General features: G+C 42.8%; 1 protein-coding gene across 27 annotated transcripts; it reads left to right on the top strand.

Annotated features, from left to right (window-relative positions):
* The first annotated feature begins 1,999 nt into the window (after positions 1 to 1,999).
* Positions 2,000 to 22,284, top strand: TPM1 (tropomyosin 1). Of its 27 annotated transcripts, none has more exons than XM_062501657.1 (10): positions 2,000 to 2,714; positions 3,682 to 3,807; positions 9,934 to 10,067; positions 11,251 to 11,368; positions 11,817 to 11,887; positions 12,136 to 12,211; positions 13,334 to 13,396; positions 13,666 to 13,735; positions 14,990 to 15,068; positions 21,347 to 22,284. In XM_062501657.1, the coding sequence occupies exons 1-10, from the start codon at positions 2,601 to 2,603 to the stop codon at positions 21,378 to 21,380; spliced, it is 885 nt and encodes a 294-aa protein (XP_062357641.1). In that variant the 5' UTR covers positions 2,000 to 2,600; the 3' UTR covers positions 21,381 to 22,284. The 27 variants fall into 27 exon arrangements, with proteins under 27 accessions (XP_062357641.1, XP_062357620.1, XP_062357622.1 ...); XM_062501636.1 differs by lacking the exons at positions 12,136 to 12,211; positions 14,990 to 15,068 and adding exons at positions 3,377 to 3,502; positions 12,707 to 12,782; XM_062501638.1 differs by lacking the exons at positions 12,136 to 12,211; positions 21,347 to 22,284 and adding exons at positions 3,377 to 3,502; positions 12,707 to 12,782 and having other exon boundaries at positions 14,990 to 15,072.
* The last annotated feature ends 1,606 nt before the right edge of the window (positions 22,285 to 23,890 follow it).

The following is a 23,890-nucleotide window of genomic DNA, read 5'->3' as shown; positions in this document are numbered from 1 at the left end:
TGCTAGAAACAAAGCTTATTAACTGGAAATTTCCATGTAAGAAAAACCTCAAGATTTTTTTTTTTCTGTGGAGTTGATACCATCCTTCAGGTTTGGCTTTTTTTTTTTTTAACTTGGATTTACTTTCCTACTGCCTGTATCTCATACTTTCTCCTGTATCCTAGAGGCTCCCATGTCGTGGCTAATATTCTTTTAGAAAACTGGAGATGCACAGACATTCTTTTAAGAGCCCATCAGCACCACTCCCAAACTAGCCAGACAGCTGTTTGTTTAATTTCGCAAGACATTTTCTTTCCCCAAAGTGAGAAGAGCTACGTCAGTGAATTCCCAGCCATGATACTGTGTGTTTTTTAAGGCACCTTTTGTGGCAGAGGAATGTATTCTACTAAACTAGGGTCAAAATATGCTGATAGATTCAACAGAGCAGTCAGGTTGTTGAATAATATATAATTAGGTATCTTTTAAATATTCACTTTACTTATCTGAGAAAGGCCCTAATCTGTTCCAATTGACTATAGTGTAAAATTAAGGTAAGTGCAAAGAAAAAAACTACACTTTAGAGTTGATTTCGACTAAATCTGTAGACTTTTTCAGTACTCTATTGTGTTTTAAAACATTCTGTTGAAGTGCAGTGTTTTGCTCAATATTTTTTACTGTTATTGTTGTACTAGTTCGGTTATTAAACCAATGCAGTTAGAAAAGACTGCAGTGAGAAATAATCTTTTCTTTAAGTCATAAGGAAAGCTTCTATTTTGACAGTGGACTTCTGCTCCCTAGGAGCAGTACGCATGAATCTCCATGCCGAAATGTGGAGCCTCTGAACTTCGTGTAGTTCCTAGGTTAATTCAGATTATAGCCTTTTGGAGGAGCTGGGGACGGTAACTGTTGATCGGAACCCTCATTAGAGGGCTTTGCTATCTTGTAGAGCTGAAACTTTATGGTACAGCTTGTTTAAGCTCTCCAGGAGCTGGCTTCCAAGGCCTGCTTTGCAAATCCAGCCCTTAACAGCCCTGGCAAGTACCACGGGGCAGAAGTTGTAGGACATTCCCTCCTCCAGCAAAGTAACATCAGTTCAGCTGATCCAGTGACAGCACTAGGGAGGAATTTTCTGCTACAAGTATTGAGTGTAGACAAAGAGGCTGCCTAATTTTCTCTTTGTGCAACCCACATCCTGTGGGATTCATGCACATCCCTGTACTTTCTACGCTGTACAAGGGAGCCTGTGTCCTGAGGACAGCATGTTGTGTCTTGCTTACTTTGCTGATGAGACTGAGACACACCAGAAGTGAATTAAATAGGTTTCCACTTAATTATATGTAATTTTGTTAATTGTCTATGTGCTGCTGTCCCTCGCTGGCATTACGAAAGGGTGCAAGTCACCTCTGTAGCTAGTTTCCCTGCCCCGGCTTTTCCTGGGCTCCATCCCTCACAGCCTTGGATAGCCCCGGCAGGGCATGGCCCCAGCACTGTTCCCGCTGAGGGTCCCGTTGAGGTCGCAGTAGGTCTCGTCCACCTTTCCCGTTCACTCTTGGTGCCTTTAAGCGTGCAGCACCGGGGGACGTCTCTCTGCAGGGCCAGAAGCCCCGGGCAGGCACTGCAGCCGAGAGCGGTGCGCTTTGGAAGCACTGGCAGCCGCTGGAACCTCTGCCCCGCCACTGCTCTGGGGGTCCGAATCGCACCTCAGCCCCTTCCCCTCGGTGTGGGTCCCGGCGGGAGCCCAGCCCTGCCCGGCTCTCGCCGCAAAGTCTGGGCTTGGTGCTCGGCGCTGTACGGGCCGGTGCAGCGCCCCGCCGCCTACATTGCTGCAGCCGGGCTGTTGGGTAGAGCTGCCCCCTCCTCCTGTCCTCCGGCTGCCGGGGCTGTCTCCGACCTCAGTCATTCCGTACGTGCATGCGATTAACCCCTTACTACCCGTCCTGCAGGCCCCGTGCCTCGAAGCCCAGCGTTCCCCTGCCGCCTGATGCCATCGGCTCCGCCACCCTCCTGCTGTAGAACAGATTGATTTCCACGGGTGGGGACGGCTCCAGCACGGGACTGCTGTCACCGGGACGCCCTGCCCGCTGCGGCTTGCTGCCTTTTTTTTTTTTTTTTTTTTCTCCCTCCCTCCCAAGAGTAGCAGCGAAATGTCCCGTTCTGCCTATTTGGAAATGGGAACCAATTGCTCCCCCGCCTTACCTCGCTCATCGCATCCCATATATAGTCATATCTGCGGTCAAATGGCAGGCGGCAGCGAATGGGAAGGCTGTGCCTCCCAAAAAAAGCCGGGGGGCAGTGAGAGAGGGAAAGGGGTAGGGACGAAAAGAGGAGGGAGGGAGGAAGGGAGGGAAGGAGGGAGGGGGAAAAAAAAAAAAAAGCCCTTTCCAAAAAAGTATTGGATATCTTGAGGAATGCAGTCAGCCCCCTGGGAAAGTACATATCTGTGAGGCGCTCCCTGCCCGCCGCTTGCATTCGGCCGGCGCCCCGTCCCGCACGGATCAACCCCGCCGCCGGCAGCGCCGCTCCCCCGGGGCCTGCGTCCGGACTCGGGGCTGTCCCGCAACTTTTCAAGCTTTTCTTTCGGAAGCAGTTCACGCGGGGACGCGCCCTAGCCCACCGCCACCATGGATGCCATCAAGAAGAAGATGCAGATGCTGAAGCTGGACAAGGAGAACGCCTTGGACAGAGCCGAGCAAGCCGAAGCGGACAAGAAGGCTGCGGAGGAGAGAAGCAAACAGGTCTGCACCGAGGGCCCGGGCGCAGCCAGTGCCGGGGCGCAAATCTTTCCAGACTATACTCTTTTTTTTTTTTTTTTTCCTCCTCCCCTCTTCTTCCCCTCTCACTTTACTTTGTTATATCCCACCCCCGCGCCCCTGCAGAACTGGTTGAACTTTCCCTAAGGCAGAGCTTCAGCCTGGCAGCCGCCGGCTGGAGGTTCCTGGGGGCGCGGCAGGAGGACCTTCCCCCGTCCCCACCATTTCAGCTGGAGAGCAGGGCCCTGGGACAACTGCATGACCTCTGTGCCTTTGTCACAGGGGAACAGAGCGCTTAGAGAGGCTGCCCAGAACACCTGGGTAGCCCTGGACAGATGTGCAGCGATTTGGCAGAGGACAGTTAAAGCTGTGTTCGCCCACTCCAGCATCACTCAGCAGATGTGTCCAATTCCAGCTGCCCTCCCGCCCTTCTCTGGGTGCATGCCCCACTTTTTTGTCCTTTTCCAGTCCCCTTCATTTACACCTGGGGCTTTATTCAGTTTGGGGAGGGGACACGTTATTTGCACGGTTCTGGGAGATCCTGAAGGAGGAGGGAGAAAAGGAGAGTGATTTATATATAAATTTCACAGCTTTCTAAGCCAAGGGAAAAACATATTTGTATGTTATATTTCCTCTTGTGCACCTAGTTAGAGGATGACATTGTGCAATTGGAAAAGCAATTGCGTGTCACGGAGGATTCAAGGGACCAAGTGCTGGAAGAGCTACACAAGTCTGAGGACAGCCTCCTCTCCGCAGAGGAGAATGCTGCCAAGGTATCGTGCCCTTGCTGCAAGCAAAGAGGATCTAACTGTCTCTCCTTCTTTCTTTCTCTGTCTGTCTGTCCTTTTCTGTCTCTTCTGCACTCACACCTCTCCCTTTGCACGATCACGCTGCCTGCTGCACCTTTTCCTGCCCTCCCTCCCCTCTCCACCACTTTCCACCCATATCACAGCTGGAGGATGAGCTGGTGGCTCTACAAAAGAAGCTGAAGGCCACTGAGGATGAGCTGGACAAATACTCCGAGTCCCTTAAAGATGCACAGGAAAAGTTGGAACTGGCTGACAAAAAGGCCACAGATGTAAGTTACCCCCATCCCTTTCACCAAAAGCCTGATAGACAAACCACACACTCCCTGGGCTCAGGACAGCCTGGACTCCTACTCAGCAGCACTGCAAAGCTTTGCTGAAGGCGGGGTCCAAGCACCTCCTGGACAGAGAGGTGGGAAACACAGCACTGCCTCCCTGCATGGGGTTTGCACACTATCAGAGGCATCTGACTGGGTTGCTGCTCACTTGATATGTGCTTTTCATGTGTACTTGCCACTCTAGATATGAAAGTAAAGAAATGGTGATTTATCTATTCAGGTCATGGGTAAAATGGCTCAGGCTGGAACAACCTTGTCTTGACAGTGGAACAAAAGCTAACAAAGAGTTAATAGTGAGTAGGTATAGGTAAGGGAGATCCAGAAGAGCAAGGGCTGCTAGTTCTGTTTTCAAGAGAGCTGTTCCTAGGCATGCATGTGTTAGAATTGCTGGTAGATATTGGTTTAGCTCACTGGTCCCTGAGATAAAAGGTCCTCTCCTGCTTTTTTTTTTTTTCTGTTCTTTTCTTGGAAATCAGTGGAACTGCTTCACTTGTCAAAGTTCAGTCTTGGGTGATGGAAAATTGTCCGGAAGATGAGACTTGCTAGTTTTGCAGTTCAGAGGACAGGGATCCTGGGAGCAAGCTGGGAGATATATATAGCTCAGCACTTTATATGGTAATAAGTCAAGAGCTTGTGCCTCTCCCAGGCCCTCATCCCACCCACCTGTCTGTCCCTGACATGCATTTAATGGATCACATGTGTGGAACCATAAGAGTGTATTTTCTGTGCAGTTAAGGTCCTGGTCTCTATTGCTGCTGTTGGACAATTCAGTTCTCCTTGAGTAAATCTCAGGTCTAAATTACAGGATTGTATGAAACTACAGTACTTCCAAAGCAATGACCCTCCTTTTCCTATAGCTCAGCTTAAAAGTCAGCCTCAAAGCCATCATGAAAAGGACTTGCCACAAAGAAAGAAAGCAAAGTATTTCAGGGGGAGGAAGGATACTTCCAGAAACAGAACTGTTACAAACAACAACTTTGCATGAAAGGCAACATGGTTTTATCTTATTTTACTTCTAAAAAGAATAAAGGATTTTTTAAAAAGATTTAGCTTCAGTATGGCGATAAAGTTATATATCTTTGAAAGAGGACCCAGGAACTTAACAAACAGAAGTGTTCAAAGGAACAGGGGACAGGGACCAGTGTATAATGTGGATCACATGTCTGCTCTGTGCATGGCTGCCATAGGAGAGGCAGCTTCCTAGCAGGACATTTATTTAGCTTGTTCAAAGGAACCACATATAGATTCAGGGGAGATATTCCTTATATGGAAAAATATGCAGACTATTTGGAAATAGCTTGCCTAGGATAAAGGCAGGAGAAATGCTACTAGATGCCTGTTCTGAAACTAAGGATCTTGCTAACTGTTCCCCGTGCCGCCTTCCCCTGCTGGCAAACAGCATTTGGAAGTTAGTTGAAGGCCATTTTATTTGTAGTCTTCCCTCAGGTGGAGGGTGGGAGAGTGTCTGACTTGTTTTCATCGAGGTAAACGCCTTATTTATTTGTATGCATGGAATATGTCTGACAGTTTAGGGACGTATTTAATTTTTTGGCAATGCAGACTATATTTAGGGCATGGTAGTTGACCCAGTATTTGCCTTATCAGTTTGGATAGTTCCAAGCCTTAGGGAAAGGGCAGAGTCAGGGAGGGAGTGTCGGCTCGCTGGGATGGACACGCCTTTCACTGGGACGAGAAAATCTTACCTGTCCGGTATGACTCGTGTCCCAAAAACCGGGCACATCCCCGGAGCCACCCCACCCGAGAGGGGGCAGCTGCAGCCCCGTCTCCCCTCCCCGTGTCTCAGGAGCCAGGCCGGGTGCAGCAGCATCTGGCGGGTCGTTCGATGTCATTTGAAGACGCTCCTATGGGGGCCGTTTGCGGGGGGAAAGGTGGGTATTGACCCCGGGTCCGGTCCGGTCCGGTCCGGTCCGGTCCGCGGGACCTGGCGTGCTGTGCCGCGAGGCGGCGCTGCTGCCCCGGCACATCCACCGGGCACGGCCGCGCTGCCGGCAGGAGCGGCCCGTCCCCAGCCGCGACCGGCCCAGCCTCGATCGGCCCATCCCCGGTCAGGAGCGGCCCATCCTCAGGACGGCTAGACCATCCTCCATCCCCGCCCCGCTCCCGGCCCGGTCCCGGCAGCCCCGCCCCGGAGCGCTGAGGCGCGGGGGGACTTCCGGGGCTGCGGCGGGCTGAGGGAGGCGGTGAGGGCTGGGCTGGGCGCGGGCATGGCGGCGATGAGCTCGCTCGAGGCCGTTCGCAGGAAGATTCGCAGCCTGCAGGAGCAGGCAGACGCCGCTGAGGAGCGGGCGGGACGCCTGCAGCGGGAGGTGGACCAGGAGCGGGCGTTGCGGGAGGAGGTACGGCCGCCCCTCGGCCCGGCTCGGGCCCGGGGGCTGGGGGGCGCGGGTCCCGGGCCGCGGCTGCCCCGCGTGCTTCTCCGGCCGGCGGAATGGGAGGCCGCTTCCTTCGCCGCCGTGTCCGACAACAGAGTTGTTACCTGGCGGCCGCTCCCGAGCCGGCCGTGGGGTCCGCCCGCAGTGCTGCGTTCCCCGGCTCGGAGCCCGAGAGCTGCGTGGGCCGGGCCCAGATGCGGTGCGCAGGGAGACAGCACTAGGTGTGCTAGCCGACAGCAAAACCCCGAGCTTGGATGAGGTTGAACTTAGGCCAGATGCTTGAGATTACTTGTTTTGTATTAGGCTATGAGCGAGGTTTTATGGGGTTTTCCCCCCACAAGGTCTAGTTCTCGTATCCCATCCAGATGAGCTCATCTGTGGGAAGAGCGTGGCGTCACTTGGGAAGTACGCGAGACTAAACCTGAGATGGCCCGCGGTACCTGACATCACCTCGTCTGGGTGAGCGTGCAGTCCCAGTCGCTGTGTGTCTGTAGTGTGTGTTCATCAGAGCTGCTCGCCAGAAGGGGAAAGGAACAGTCGGCTTGGTTTGAGGCCAAGATCAGGTGTGAGCAGCATAGGCTTACCTAGGAGAGATGTAATTATGGGTGGAAATAACAAAAAAAAAAAAAGCCCCAAAAAACAACTGATAGGGCTTTTCTTTGTCTTATCATTGACCTTTGGGAGTTCTAGCAGCTGTAGCTTAATGTTTCCTGCTGTAAAATGTGTAGTGTTCTTTGAGGCAGTTTCAGTGTCTTCAGTGGTTGCATAAAAAACAAAGCAAAAGAGCAAAGCTCTTGTGTAGTTTATTACAATAGAAAAAGTGGTGATTATTTGATTCCCTTATACTATGGGCCTTTCTGCAGATTCTTCTGCAGATTCTGCAGTGAGTTCAAAGGAAGAGCCTCCCGATTACTTGCAGGTGAACTTCCTTATGGAGCAAAATATGGCTACTTGTGCTTGTTTAACTATTGCATTCTTGCAGGTCAGTTGGCATACCCGTTTTTTCAGTGAAGAGCCATAAGTCATTTCATAAGGGTTTCTGGTTTTAAAAAAACCTTGTACCTGTTTTCTAAGTTTTGTGGACTAAAGGATACAAATATTCCTACTTTTAGTAACAGGTACTATTCTGAATAATAAGGAATTTATATTGAAAAGGGAAGCTTTGCTGTTAACTTTTGTGGCAGAAGGAATAGTGCTGGAGGAGTGATTACAGCCTTCTGGTGAAGTCTTCCCTCAAGAGTTCAGCTACAGGTTAATGTTTGTCTCTTCCCTGGAGTTGGTTTATGTGGATGATGTGGTATTCTGCAGAGTATGTTTACATGGTATTTAAATTTTTGTGTGGAGGGGTCAGTGCTGGAGTGAATAAAGGCTGAAAACTGAATTCCCGGGCACATGTAGACATGTACTTTTTCTACAGTGCTGGCTGCAGGTGAGGGGTTTTATTGTTGCAGCAGCATTTCTGCATGCTTGAGGAGGAGGGAGGCTTTGAGAGCACTGCAGCAAGTGAGCTGAGGTGTGAATCTGCCCCTTCTCTCAGTGTAATGCCTTTTATGTAAGGCATGTGACCAGCTGGGTTTGTTACATGAAGATTTTTTTTTTCTTCCTGTGCGAGGTACAGATATGCAAACAACAAAAATCTACAGCTGTGGCCAAAATATAGCACAGCCTCCAGCTTTTGATTGTTAAACCAGATTGTTAAGAGCTTCAAGGCTGCGATTAGCAGATTCCCTTAAAAGAGAATCTTCTGTTTTGAGTACATACATTTCAAGGGGCTGTTGGTAATTACTTTTTCAAAACACATTTTTTTTCCTTCTTCTGGAAAACTGAATCTCCCTTATAATAGTGATAATTAACACGCAGTGGTAACTTATCCATGTCATCACTCACTGTAAAAATATGTGGTGTGTAAGTGCCACAGCAGAAACACAGGTTATGTTTGCATGGTAGCAGTGGGAGTGCCCTGAATGTCACTGGGGCTTTTTCCTTCCTTGCCATATAAGGAGAGAAGTCCTGCTCTGCAGTAGAATAACTGGGGCCATATAAGGCTGGTTGGTAAATCCTTAGTGAGTTACTGGAGCAGGAAGTGAAAACTTGAACTTTAGTCACCCTGTGTTTTTGAAGCACATTTTATGCTCTTATCATGATGACGAGTCTTGACATGATAATGATTAACTTAACAAATTTCCCTAGGGTAGCTTTTATGGCAGGTCATTTTCTTTCCTAAATGTGGAAGTTCAAATTCTTACTGTTTTAAAGCCATAAGTCCAAAACCACAGGTTTTGAATGCAGTACGCTGCATGCTTACAGCTAAATGCTTTTGATAGCTAAATGTTTTATATTTAGATTAATGCAGATCTCTAACAGTGAAGTCTCTTCTCCTCCTGGTTCTATGTGTTCATTACCAATGCATATTAATGTTCAAAGATATAATTATTCCCTGTTTATGTGTTAATTTCAGTCATTGTAGCTGGACATCCTTACTTTTATGTCAAGGGTTGTTTTACTTGTCTGACCTGTAAGTTATTCTTTCTTGTGTTATGTACAACAAAATCTTTGCTGTGGACAATTGCATCCAGTTACCTCTAGTTCGAGAAGGAGAAGTACCGAAGTGATACTTTTGGTATCTACTTTTGCCAAGGGTTGGTTCTCCCCTCAACTAGACATCATAGGAATTTTGGATGTGTACTTGCTCACGTATAGCAAATACATATCATGTATGTTAGTTTTCAGTACTAATTAAGTGTTACTCTCTGAAGTAATTGACTTTTTGGAATAGTTACCCTTTTATATATATGTTGTGATTAATATAGTTTTGAAAGAAAGTAACTTTAATGATGAGGTTACCACAGGAAGGCTGTTTTAGAACTGTGCAGCTTAAGCAAGTGCAGGTTTGAGGCTGTAACATGTAATAGCTTGTAATGATAAGAGGCAGATGAGTTGCAAGTGTTGTACAGAAGGTTAAGTGAACAGGTAATTCAAGAAAGGCAAATTTAGGGGAAGATTGAAGATGGAACTATGGGAGAAAAAAAATGTTTTAAGGGATTGCTGCCTGTACCAGAGCCCTTGCTGGTGACTTTTTTGTCAACTCTTGCACAGCTTGCCTATAAACAAAACTTCTGGGTATTTGGGCACTTCTTAAATGTTCTCATACTCCCTCTGTGTCAGCTGTCTCATTGCATATGCTGATCCAGGTGTGTTATCACATGTTTATTGAGCCCTTCTTACAGAATTCAAGGAAATGTCAGGACAGCTCTTACAAAATATGGTGAAAGGTCATAAATAAAGGAATTGGGGTAACAAAATAATTGAGTAATTAGTTTGTGTTCATTTGATTTTAAAAAGGGAAGATCTGTAGTTAATGTCTACAAATATAATAACTGAAAATATTTGGATAATGATGCATAATTCTTCCCATGCAGTTCTTACTAGTACCAGTTGTACAGTCCTTGATGTGCTTCATTGAAAGCAAGCATTAATCACTTTTTTCCTCTGTTAAGCAATAACTTCACAGTTCAATCATGTACATCTCTGTGTATGGACTTTTTAGTGGATGAAGTCAAAAATTACAGAAGTGCTGTTAAATGGCACTAGCAGGTAATGGGGTGACCTTTCACAAGGGAAGATGTGTGCCTTATGATGAATTAATTTCTGTTCTTCCTGTGCTTAGGCTGAGAGTGAAGTAGCTTCTCTGAACAGACGCATCCAGCTGGTTGAGGAAGAGCTGGATCGTGCTCAGGAGCGCTTGGCTACTGCCCTGCAGAAGCTGGAGGAGGCTGAGAAGGCTGCAGATGAGAGTGAAAGGTGGGTGAAGCCACGCCTGAATGGATTGTTACCCTTATGACAAAGATCATAATTGCCAGGGTGTGGGTTAGGGAAATAAATTAAACCACTCCTAGGTCTCTGAACATGTGTAATCTGCTCTTCCTTTGTGTACATGGACTTCAGTTACAGCTTGCCTGTAGAAATAGCCAAAATATCTGGGTTTGGATTCTTTTTCAGTTGTGAAGAATAGGTTTAGATGTGGTAGGTCATCACATCCTGGGAAAACTGCTTGGCCCAGCACAGACTTCTCATATTAGATGACAACTCCTTGTGATACTCTCGTACTGTTGGGTGATTCTTGTTTTCATTGTGGGTAGAAAATCTCACCTGTAGAATAGCAGAGTGCAGGAAGAGGCTTTGGTTCTCCTGTTGATAAGATTGGTACATGAAGGTGAGCAAAGGAAAGAGACTGATAATTCCTTCAGGTTTCCAGAAGTCTGTAATGTAAGTTAGGAAGTCGAGATTTGTGACTTTGGAGGATCTTCTCTCTTCTTCCAATTGTATTTTATACCTGTGATAGAACCTTTTATTATGAAAGAATACACATTCTACATGTGTATTTCTGTGTTACTAAGGATGCAGTCTGTTGAAAAGAAATGTACCAGAAACTCACAGTGTGTTTTAAAACATTTAAGGTAATTTTGGATCTGACACGTGCAACACATGGTGGTTCTCATTATGAAGGATTTAAATTTTGCTTTTAGAGAGAAGAGAGCTTCTAGGGCTCTGACATGGCAAAACCCAGGGGAGTCTGGCCCATAGTCATGATTCTTGTCAGTCCTGCAAGGGTTGTAACATGCTGTTGATGAGTGTAAAAGCACAGATGTTTTCAGTCCTATTAGGTCTTTAGAAGCAGCACCCTTTGTTTGCCATTCTGTAAGAAGAGTTTTTCCTGCAATTTAAAATGAGAAAGAATTCCACAGCTGAACTACAGTAAGAGCTAAATAAATCACACTTTTTCTTCCTTCTTAAGACATATTTTGTTCCTTGAACTTCTGAATGTAAGTTCAGAGGACTAAATCTATGGTGTGAAGACTCAACTGTCTGATGTGCTTCATTCACCTGCATACAACTGACTGAAAATCACATACCACAAATAGTAGAGCTGGAGATAAACTGGCAAGCCCTGAACTTTGCATTTCCTGTTTCTTGTGTTTTTCAGAGGAATGAAGGTCATTGAAAACAGAGCCCAGAAGGATGAAGAGAAGATGGAAATCCAGGAGATCCAGCTTAAAGAGGCTAAGCACATTGCTGAAGAGGCTGACCGCAAGTATGAAGAGGTCAGTTCTTGAGTGCAGGTCTTCTCTTTCTAAAGCCCATTAGGCTGGACCTGTAATTTTTGTTTTTCTCTTTTGCCTTTTAAGTTCAAAAGATCACAAATGTCACTCTTCAGAGCTATGAAGGGAAAATTAGGCACTCGGATACCTCAAGGGACAAGGTGACAGGAGATCTGTGCTTAGATCTTTCACTCTTAAAATATTTAAGAGAATTCCCTAAGCTGTTAGGGATAGAAATATTTTTTAGTTGCCTTTTGGTGAATGAAAGGGAGGTCTTGAAAAATGTCAGATAACTAAGTCTCAAATGAATAATGAAGATACCACATAATCAAAACTCACGTGTTGACCAAAAAATGAAGAGGCCTGGCCCCCTGCTTTTTAGGTTCTAGAAACAGGTGCTGTGTAGTGCAGCAGCATAGCATCCCTGATTGTCCCTTGCCTGTCCTTGTAGGTGGCTCGTAAGCTGGTGATCATTGAGAGTGACCTGGAGCGTGCTGAGGAGCGTGCTGAGCTATCAGAAAGGTAAGGGTGGAACTGCTCTGAGATGTATGTGAGGTGCTAGAAGAGAGCTATCACTGCATGAAACAGCAGCACGTTGTGTGTTCAGCTCAAAGCTATGTTTTGCTCATTAACTGAAGTTGTTGAGATATATGGTCAGTGCCAAAGTAAATGTGTTCCTGCGTGTGTGTGTGCGTGTTTTGTCACTGCATGCTGTACCTGCACACTGATTTTGTGAATGGCTTTTGTGCATTTCATGTGTTCACTAACAGCCAAGTCCGACAGCTGGAAGAACAGTTAAGAATAATGGATCAAACCTTGAAAGCATTAATGGCTGCAGAGGACAAGGTACTGATACTAATAAACAGTTTTAACTGCAACCCAAGTATTTCAGCTTCTGTAGCAGGTTAGCTCACTCAGTAGTAATAAGTCCTTGCTATGCTCTTTACTCTCTTGGCATCTTGCTTTGATGGTTTTCTTTGGTCTCTTTTTTTTGTTTATTCATTGATTTTTTTATTTTTTTTTTAAATCTTTAAAACTGATCTCCTATGCAGCCAAAAGAAGCTGAACTGTCTCACGTGTGAAAGCTCTGTAAATGTTTGTGTAAGCCAAGAGCTGTAGATAAATTTCTGTCTGGTCATTGTCTTAATGTGCACTTGAACTGGTATTCAGCATCACAAAAAGTTGCTTTCAATCTGTGATGGATCAGCTGCTTTTGAGGCCATTCTTTTACCCTGTAATTGTTTTCATTTTTCTCTGTCTTTTCCCCCTATTTCCTCCTGTTTCTTTTGCTTGACTGAATCTTCCATCCTACTCTTTCCTGCCTTCCCTCCAAAATAACAGCAAATGTGCTGAGCTTGAAGAGGAATTGAAAACTGTGACCAACAACCTGAAGTCGCTGGAGGCTCAGGCTGAGAAGGTAGGCTAGAGACTTATGTGAGAATGTACCCCTTACATTGTCATCTGGCCTGTGGGTTTTCTTTGTATGCTGATCACTATGCAGCATTTCTTCAGGGCTGTTGTCAATAGAGACATTTGGATTTACTACTCAATTCATATTTGGCTCCTGTTGGAACATAGCATATCTTGTAGTTCCAAATACGTCAGTACTATTTGGCCACATGTTCTGTTGAGTACTCTTGACAGGATTAAGGGTTAATTATAGAGTGTCCCTCAAAATGGCATTGTGTACTAACATTAAATTTCTCCAAACGACATTCCTCTTTAAAACTGTAGTACTAATTTCTTCTCAAAGTTCCCACCATATTGCACTGGAATGCAACTCAAGGGAAGTTTTGACTCTTGTTAATAAACCACATTACCACAGCCTTCCAAGTGGAATTAATTTTGTTTTACCTCTAACAATTTCTTGTGTACAGCTAATCTATTCACAAGACTTTCAAATGTGAGGGTTTTTTTGGTATATTTAGAATACCCATCTAATACCAGTGATCCTCTTTCTAATTACAGTACTCACAGAAAGAAGATAAGTATGAAGAGGAGATTAAAGTTCTGACTGACAAACTGAAGGAGGTAAAATCAGAGCTGTTCTTTGCAACATATATTCCAATGCACCTTTGATTCTTTTTGTATAAACACTATTGATGCTGTAAGGATGAACATACCATTTTTGGAAACAGTTTAATGTTAAATATCTCCATCAGAAATTAGTTTATATTAGCCTTATTATTTGCCTCCACTCACTGTACTCTTTTCCTTATTTGAATTATTTCTCCTCTACTCCTAAGTACTATGTGTGTGTGTGTGTTTCCTAAAGTAGTCTGTGTTTGTCCTGACTTCAGGCTGAGACCCGTGCCGAGTTTGCTGAGAGGTCAGTAACCAAGCTGGAGAAGAGCATTGATGACCTAGAAGGTATGAGGAGCTGTTTTTCTATTTACTGTGGAAATGCATATCTCTTACTCTTCACTTGTGTGGGGGTTTGTGTTGTTTTTTGGGCTGACTTGTCCCACTTATATAAATGGGTCTGCCTAAAGAATAGAAAATATTTTCCAAATGAAATGTATTGACAACTTAAGGTGAACAGTGTTTTGCTCTTGCTTGTTACTTTTTCTTTTATCTTTTATGTTATTAAGACTCCTTCAATTTTTTTGCTTTATACTCTTCTATTTGGATATATATTTACAGGGTAAATGATCAGATGACAGGTATTATTACCATCTTAGTAAAAAATCTGATGAAGAGTTGCATTATGTTTTCAGTAGTTAGGAATATAACAAGCTAACCTAATTTATTACTGTGATAAGTGTGGGTTGGGACAGACATTTTGTGGCATAGACCAGTAATTGGATAAAGCTAATAGACTGTATACATAATCAGGACACCTTAGTTAACTTGAGGCTTTGTTTGTAACATTTTGATAAATCTATCAGAACTGCAGCAAAGTAGTAGAATGTAGAATGTGCTTCCTGCCTCTGGAGAAAATAATTCAGTAAGACTTTGTAATTTGAAGTTATATGGAGTTTGCTATTTAGATGCATTACACCAAGTGTAGGATTTGAAGAAGCTAAATTGTGTGGCATTGCAGGCTGTATTCTACATGAAGGTGATTAAATTCCTAAGTAGCTGCTGAAAATTTATGATTTCTGACTCAGGAAGGAAGCAGAGAAGAAAGATAAGTGTTTAGAAGGAATAAAAAAGATTGCTGTAAACTGAGTTGGATATCACGCAAACCAGAGTAGGTTTAAAAAAAAAAAAAAGTGGTTGAAAATGGTAACATCCTCCTGGAGCCCCATTTTTGGATCTTTTCTCCCTAGCTCCCATGTCCCCTCCCAATTAAAACAATACAGCATTAAAACAAAAATCCAGGGCAGTGAAACACGGATTTTTGCTTCTCTTTTACTCTTTCTTTTCTTGGTTTTCTGTATATCACAGGTTGACCCATTGGCAATGCAGTTAATGAACTTGTTGCATAGAACTGTTCACTATTTTCTTTCTTTTATTCTTCTCTAATTTTGTTTCATTTTGTCTGTCACGACACTTCTTTCTGTGCACTCTTCCCTTTCCTATGGCTTCTGGATGGTATCCCCATGCCACCACCTTCACCTTCCATCCCATGATCCTGCTCCATTTCCTTGCACACCTCTGCCTTCCCTGGGGCAACATTAGATGAGCTGTATGCTCAGAAACTGAAGTACAAAGCCATCAGTGAGGAGCTGGACCACGCTCTCAATGATATGACTTCCATGTAAATGTCTTCCCAGCTTGTGCCTGCTCCTGCTTCCCTGCCCTCACTGATTGCGCAGTACCGGCCTTGTGAAATGATGCTCCCTGTGTAGTGGGAGATGCTTTCCTTTAGAGAGAATAGGTGTACAAAATACCATGAACAATTGCTTTACCCTGGCAAAGTGTGGGTGAGTGTTGTGCCAAGCCTGGTAAATACTCATGGTGATTTTGTAAGCTTGTGGTTACTCTTTGATTCTGTGTCTGCCATCCTTATGTCTTGTGGTTGCCCTTTGTTTGTAGCTCTGTTTATCCTTCCAGTTCACCTCTGTTCAAACATTATCTACCAGGCCCATCATGTTTGTTTTACCAAAGAAAATTGCTGTGGTATGTGTTGCATTCAGAGTGTATTCCTTTGCCTGCTGTCGCAGTTTTTGTTCTGGCAAAGTTCCTGCAAAAATGTCAGAGAAATTTATATTTAGTTGTATTCTCTATTGATGACAGTAGAGAATGTTTATCTAAATTTCCATAACTGCTCTGAAAATTTCAGCTGTTGCCACTGAATTACATGTGTGGAAATGGATTTAAAGTACCTTGTCTTTTAAACCCATGAAGGCAACAATTGAATTGTAGGTTGCTTCTGCATATTTTCTGGATAGCAGTAGTAATTTTATTTGTATACACCAAAATTCGGTAATACCAACTTTAATCATAAGGAGAAAAATAAAGAGTGGCAGGAAAGTAGGAGAGTCAGCAGCTGTGTGACTCATCACTGCAGTGTTTGACACAAACTGACTCTTGTTCCATGGACTCTGAACAGAGGTCAGCTGTGCTACCTCCACCTTCCCATGCATGAACGCTGCAGCTGACACGGGAGAGGGGAAGAGCTGTGGTTCTCAAGTGCTTCAGAAGTGCAATGTTTAGTCCCAGCATTTCCTTTTGGAAGCCCAGACATGCTTTCAACAAGATATAAAGCTTGCTTAGAGCTTAAAACAAATTTTGTGTGCATTCATGTTTTTTTCTTAATGTTTTTTTGTCCCCATGTCTGTTCATTACTTTCCTCCTTCTCTCTACCAACATTTTAGTAAAGGTCTAATGTTGCCTGCTTTGTGTGCTTTGATTATTTTGTTTTTAAATTCCTTCCCAACATACAGTTTTGCTCAGTGGCTTGTCAAGCAAATGGATTTCTTTTTTCCTCCTCTGTATAGAGAGATTACAATATTTCTTCAATTCAGGATATTTCCAAGTGAAAAACAGACTTAAAATTGTACTCTACTGGTACATGAGGACATGACTGTATCATTCCAGTCCCAGCATGTTGTGCTGCTTCTCTAGCATAGTCATCTCAGCATGCTGGACTTTGCTGTGCCATTGCTGCTTTTTTGGAAGTCTTTACTGCACTTTTTTTCATTTTTTGCCTTATCTCACTTTTTCTTTTCATGCAGATAATTTTCTTTGCTTCAGTTCTCCAAAGACATCTTCATCGCGTTGGATAAAACATCTTTCCAAGCTTTGGATGTTTCATGGGTTCATTGTCCTGTCTTCTAGCTTAGTTGACTCTTGCTCTATAACCTGTCTCAGAACATGCTCTGTTTGTGCTCTGCTGTACAGAAAAACTACATTTCTCAATGTAAAATAAATATCTGAGCTGTATTCCTTTCGCTATTCCTTTGCCTTTTACTTATTTAAAAAACTATTTAAGTTTATAGAATTTGCGCTTTTATGCCATTAGGGATTTAATTTTTTTTGTTTTTTTCGTATTTTGGCTGAAAACACTTTTGCCTGAATGTTGACAGTGCCAAGCCAGTGAGTGCAGTGTGTGGGGATGGTGTGAAAACTGACCAGTTATTATCTTAGTTTTTCTCAAGCTCTACTGCAGATAAACTGACAAATAGATGTAATAGGAATTTTTCCAGTTGTTATTGTTAGGACAAAATTTGCAAGGACATTACTTCCTTGGGGTCACTTGGTCGTGGGAGCCTGGCTGAGAGAGAAGTTACACCCTTGATGTAACCAGATTTTTTATTTTAAAGCCTGAAATCTTTTCCCAGCTTTATGCTGAAGACTTCTTATCTTTATTTTAATGTGTTTGTTCATCAGCTTATGTATTTGAGACAGATTTAAAGAGGCAACATCAAAAACCTTAAATTCTTTTTTTCACCCAGAAATAATCCTTGAAATGTCTTGCAAAAAAGTTTTCCCTCTTTCACACCTCAGTTATTCAGCAAAGATGATGCTTGCTAACATTTTGGGGTTTTTACCATGTGTTTTTCTTGAGAGGAATGATAATATTGGAAGTTCATTGGGGAGGTTTCAGTAGCTTTCCACTTGTGCTTAGTTCAGACTTCTGAGTTTGAATTGCAGACTCATGAGAAATATTTCAAAGCTGGAGTAGGAAAATTCTCATGATTATACTATTAATGAAATTACTCTGCTCCAGAGCGGAACATCATAGGTTTCAGGTTTCAGCTGATTTGTCACTGTCTAATTAAGGATGAGGCATTAAATACTGACATCTTGTGCTTTTTTTGTATTGTTATTTGCAACTTGGGAGTTTATTGCCTTATTTTAACTTAATTTACTTCCTAGCTAATAAAGTTCTTTTCTAGTTCACATGAAAGTGAAAACCAGACTGATTTCTGGTGATGCCATAACTATATATTGCTAAAGTTCCTAAAACAGCGCAGTCTAAGCTAGATTTTCTTCCCTCCTCAAAAATTGTTTTCCAAATAAGGCTTGCAAATGGATGTGTTCCTTTCCTGGCCTGCCATCCTTGGATTATTTTGGCATTTCCCAGTTTTCTAGCTATGACACATCTTAATGTTGCTGGCTGGGGGAGAGAAGCCCAAATACAGGATATATATCAGCAATCACAGATAATTCAAGTAATAAAGTTCAGTAACTTACTGCTCCTCAACTGACGTACAGTAAGTGGCTGTGTGTGAAGGGTTGCCAAATAGAATGTGATACATCAAAGTTAACCAAATATAATGGGTTGAGCATTTGTAAAATGACTGAGGCTGATACCTTCACAAATGCAGGAATTAGGGGCACTGTGGTCAACTGTAACTTGTCATCGGAGCCGGAGTAAATTGCACTACAGCGACTCCAACTTCTTAATCTATTGTGTTTTGGTTCATTGTTTTACCTGAGCATTTTATCCAGTCAATTCCTTGCAATACTGGTGTTTCTTAAGAAAAGTAAGCAAAAAAAAACCCCAAAATCCATTGTAGAAACCTGTCAATTTTTAACATAGTGATTTTAAACATCAGTATTAAAATTTTGCCTTTTGTGTCAGTCATACATGATGATCTCTGCACTGAAGGATGACAGATTGCTGAACAGAGTACTGGAAATGAGCAGTGCAATGTAGATTCCCAGGCAGCTGCATGCAGAATTCCCAGCTAGTCCTGCTGTACTGATCTTCACTCCAGGGAGCTGTTGTGGTTCCCTGCTCCAGTGTGGTTCAGCACTCTTGTCATCCTCAAGTTGTGGTATTGTTCCTGCTACGTCTGGCTGTTTTTGTGCCTGAGGCTTCTTCCCAGGAGTACTGGGCTGGCTCTGGGCCAGCTTTGCTGGCTCTGCAGGGAAGCCAGAACTCCCTGCTCAGCTGCTGGAGCTCCTACAGTGCTTCTGGAGCAGATGGACACGTGGCCATGGGGAATCAGGGGCTCACTGTACACTTGGGAAGTGCTTTCCCTGCTTTACTGCAGGATTTCGTTGTTTTGGAAGTTGAGAAATACTGTAAATCTCTGCCTCGGTCAGAGAGGGGATTTCTGTGAGGAGGGTAAGTGTAAGTTCACGTGATTCATTTTTGAATAATAGTTATATATGTTTTGCCAGACACAGTGAAATTTTAGTTACTCAAAGGTTTTGATGGTTTTTTTACACACACACACAGATATATATACATATATATAAGTATATAACATTATCATGATAAGAGGGACAAGATCCTTTTGTTACTGGTGCAGGATCAGAGCTGTGAAATGTGCCCTGGCTTTACTGAGCTGGCTGTGGGAGTTTGGGTTAGGGAGGAAGCTGGGAGGAGTTGCTCACCATACAAACATGTCCTCTAGACCAGCTCACTGCCCAGTTTTGCCTTTGCTGTGTCCAGTGCCTGCAGGGGAAGAGGATTCCTGTGGAAGCTGTTAGTCAGCTTGTGAAAAGGAATCAGAAACAGTCATTTCTTGTTGGGGAATCATCTGGGACCAAGAGGTCAGGAGTGCAGTTAGGCTATTGAGAATGATATCGACAATTTGAGAACACAAAATAGTCAAAAGCCATTGTGGAACATTTTTTTTCAGTCTGCAGAGCAACTCTCACTAAACATACTGTCACAACATGGCTGTGCTGTTCTGTTTCAACATGAATTGTCCTCTCTGTTTGCTGTTTTTGAACAAGGTGTTCATTCTTCCTTTTCATTTTCACCAAATGTGAGTCTGTTTTCTTATGAAGTAAAACTTGGCAGTTTGAAGGTATTAAATGAGTTGATTCCAGTAACACAAGTATATTTTCCTATCAAAATTAACCTTCGGCCCATCAGATTTCCTAGGAAAGGAGTATGGGCTGAGTCAGACCTGGTGGTAGTTGCCAACTTACTTCTCTCCTGCTGTTATTTATGCTGACTGTGGTGCAATTGCTTTCTCTCTACTGGCAGATGAAATTCCACCACGCTTTAAATAGTTTGCAAAGAAAAATGGCACTCATAAAACAAATCTTTCATATATTGTACAGAACACTAAAGCAAGACTTAGTACTTCTAGGAATATAGCTGCAGTTCTTCCATTTCTATTCCAGTTTGTGTCTCACTGTTCCCCACAACAGGATTCTTAGCCAGTTCTTGATACTGTATAATAGCTGTTCCTTGGAGTAGCTATTTAATTTAGTAGAGTTCTAGAAACAGAGGTAAAATGTTTCTATGTTACTGAACTGTCTGTCATGTGACCAGTTTCTTTATTAACTCTTACTTAACTGTTTTCTCTGTCTAATCTGTCTTCATTCTGCCTCTTTTTTCCCTTCTAACCTGCTTGCTGCCTGTACAGACCAACTCTACCAGCAACTTGAGCAAAACAGTCGCCTAACTAATGAACTAAAGCTGGCATTGAATGAGGATTAAACTTTAGTGTGACTATATTGTTAACCTGTTTGAAAACACCTTCTTCCAAATTTCCTTTAAGAATGAATCAGTAAATGTAGAAATAAGCAAGAAACTTATGAATTGTTTTTTAAAATTTTTTTTTTAGCTGTTGATTTTGTGGTAAATTAATGAAAGAAATTCTCAGTTTCTCTTGGGGAAAATGCAGAAATGCTTCCTCTGGATGAGGCTTTTCATTATGTGTCTGCTCACCTATTTTGGGGGAGAATTAAGCTCTTCTGCTGTGCAGTGGCTTCTTTTCACTAATAGTAAAGAGCTTCAGCATTTCAGTGACAATATCCAGAAAGTAACAGCCTGTATTGCAGAAAGGCACTCAGTTTATCTGACAACATGAATTGGGCCTTAGGTTTTACCACAGTGAGATAAAAATATTTCCGAGAATTTGTATTTCTGTATTTCAAAACCAACTTAAAGGTTACTTACAGCTGTTTTTTCTGGAGACTTTGATGTGATAATTTTGCCTTAATATGAACTTGGCTTGTATTTAACATTAAAAAAAAAAAAAAGAATGGGAGCTCCATCTGACAATCCCAAATCAGTTCAAAGGTATGCTTGCATAGTATGCAGTTATTATTATTGGATCCCAGTAGGATGCAGCACCAGAACATTATGCTCATTTATTGTATCAACTATGTGTGTTAAGTGATTGTCCTAAGTGCATGCAACTGAAGGCTACTAACTTTGAGTTTATTTATTTTCTAGAAGAAATAAATTTCTTAAAGGTCACTTCACTGAAAACTGTAATAGTTTTAAATTTTTTGTTCTTAGTGTTTAATTCTATGAAACTTTTAATTATGTGTCTGCGAAGAACTTATTTTCTTTCTTGCCTACTTAAACAAAAAAAGAAAATAAAAGCCACTTACTATCTCACATACCTATAAGCAAAGAGCTTCCAGAACATTGTGTCTCTGTTGGCAGTGCATTTTCTTAACAAATGCAGCTGTAAACAGTTCTAAACTTGCTGTTTTATTAATTTGGAATTATCTCTAGTTGGGTTGTCTGGAAACACTGGTATTTATAAGCATGCATGTTTCTTAACTTTCTAAACCCTCTGAGAGAAATGATGATTGCATGCCTTCATGTTCTGACAATCAGTGCCTCCAAAGAACTGCTATTCATGTTTTAATTTTCTAATCCCACAACAGAGAAAGTGGCGCATGCCAAAGAAGAAAACCTTAGTATGCATCAGATGCTGGATCAAACTTTACTGGAGTTAAACAACATGTGAAAACCTTCTTAGCAGCAACCACGCTATTTGTTTTATTATTTTTACACCTGCTTGCCGTGAAGCCCCATAAACATGTCTTTATTTTAGTTTCACCACAGTCACCAGAACATCTGCTAAATTATCGAGCAGGGGTCAGGGAAACACCAAAATGGGCAAGCCATATGCGGGTTAAGCAACATTACATTATGGTTTAAACGTGCCATTTCCCAACAAAAATGTTACCTACACTTTGTAGAGAGTTCAGCAATTCCATTTGCTTAGTGTTTCAAGAATCCTGGCTGTGGCAGAAAGCGTTCCACCTGAAGTGCCAACTACAGTTTTTACGCAAGAAGAATGATTCTTGTTCAAAAGGGATCAGGTGGAAATGGTGCTATTTTGAACAAAAAGTTCTACTTGAAGTCTTTTGTTTGATATCAGACAAGTTGTCCATCAGGAGTTGTCCAGCACAGTAATTTATTTTTATCAGAACTTGACTGATCTGTGAGAATTTGGACTTTCTGTGCCTTCTAATTCAGTAAAATGAAGATACATAAGCAATGGAGAAAAGTGAAGGCTTCTGAAGGTTTTAAATTGTATTCTTGCAACTCAATACATAAGTGTAGGTCAGCATTTCACCTTGAGTTTTCATTTGATTGTATTTTTCATGTTGAAAGATTCAATAAATTCAGGACAAAACATTAATTTGGAAGAGATTGTGTTAAAATGTATTTTATTTGTGGGGATTTGGGGTAGGGGAGGAATTTTTAAGCTGATATTTGCCTCACTTTTTTCACACTTTCTTTGAGCAGTCTTAAGTATATCTGTATGTAAACATTGTATAATGATATGAAATAAAATGCACATTTTAGGACATTTTTTAAATTTTGTTCTCCTGTGGTTTGTTTTTCATTGCATCACTTTCCTGTGCATCCCTGTGTAAACTCTGCGTGTGTGCAGTGTCTCTCATGGTGTGAAGCACTGTTAACACACTGGCTCTTGGTCTCTCCTGTGTTGTTAGGCCAATGACAGAAATGCAGTGGTTTGGACAGATGCAGCCATTCCTGCTCAGAGGAGCCCTTTGAGGGCCATATTGCAGGAACCTGTCCCTGTCACTTGATTGCATGCCCAGGTGCATGCAGGATGCAATTGTCCCCTAGTAGATGATAGACCTCTTTGGGAAATGAGTCCTGAAGGCCATGCTCTTGGAAACACTCCCATCTATTTGTATATCTTACCTGGTAATGTGTGCTAATTTACTTCAATACAGTGTAAGCCTTCAAAAATCATGTGTCATGTTCATAAGAGATACTTTTGCTCTAGCTTTTCACTACTGGTTGCTAATCTCTACATATGTAGGTGTCTTTATTTGAATTGTGGGGTCTGTCAATGGGCAGCTTTGGGACTTGAAACATAATTTTTATTCCTTCATTTTTTGTCGTATATTGCTGAAAGCTGATGCTGTCCATCCCTCAAACAGCAAGGAGCTTGGTAGAAGACAGATACAGATAACCTTCCAGATCACCAAAGAATTTTCATTAGTGCACCCTTAGCAAGCAACTGAAAACTGGTGACTTTATCAGCAGCTGGTGTGAGCTGGTAAAGTAATACACAATAATTTCAGGTTAAGTGAGAGAGAGGGAAGATGTGCTAGTATAAGCCTGGCTTTTTTTGATTGTGTTTTAAAGGGAGGAATGTGGTAACATTACAAGCTTTTGTGTGATTTATTGGCTGCTGCTAAGTCATCCTAAATGGAAAGGATTAAATCACTGGCTTCATGTTTCTCTTGTGGTTTTGGGGAGCAAAATACATGTTCTGAGGCTCCTGCAAGGCCTTGACTTGTACTGGAGACAGATAAAATTGCAATCACATAGTGCAGAGGTAAATTACTCTAATCTCTTGTTCCTTCTTTGCTTAGCACAAAGATGAAGCGTCAGGTAGTTGAGCTCTAAGTTCAAGTCCCCATTCATATGTGGCTTCCACTGGTGCTGCTGGAGTCAGGAGGGCTTCCCATAATGATGTGCTGTGCTGGGAATTGTTTGTAGAGTAGGGCATGAGGCCACCCAGAGAGTCAGAGGCTGTGCAGGAGTAGAACAGAGGCGCTCTTGGCACTGGGCTACGAGTCTTACACAGTGTGCTGAGTGTGCTGCCAGCTCCACTGAATTGCTGTTATGGCCCCTTGGTATGGGCTTGAGTCCTAAACAATGTGTGTAAGTGAGGTCAGACCCTTTGTTTGCTGCTTTAAATTGCTTTTCAGGAGACCACAAACTGCTTTGTGGTTTGGGGAATCTGAGTTCAACTCTCACTCTGTGTAAGGGTACGGGAAGGCTGTGGTTTTCATATCTCTTAGTGGTATTGTGTCACCATTAATAGGGCAGGCATGTGCAAGTAAGGAGATAAGAATTAATCTGAAAAAAATCTGTTCACAAAGTAGACTTCCCCAAAGTGCTGTGTTGCAGATGAATCCATAAAGCTTCATAATAGG

The sequence above is a fragment of the Cinclus cinclus genome, chromosome 13 (genome assembly GCF_963662255.1).
Source record: "Cinclus cinclus chromosome 13, bCinCin1.1, whole genome shotgun sequence".
Taxonomy (NCBI): Eukaryota; Metazoa; Chordata; class Aves; order Passeriformes; family Cinclidae; genus Cinclus; species Cinclus cinclus.
Note: the sequence above shows the minus strand (reverse complement) of the source record. Positions and strands in the feature narration are given on the sequence as shown.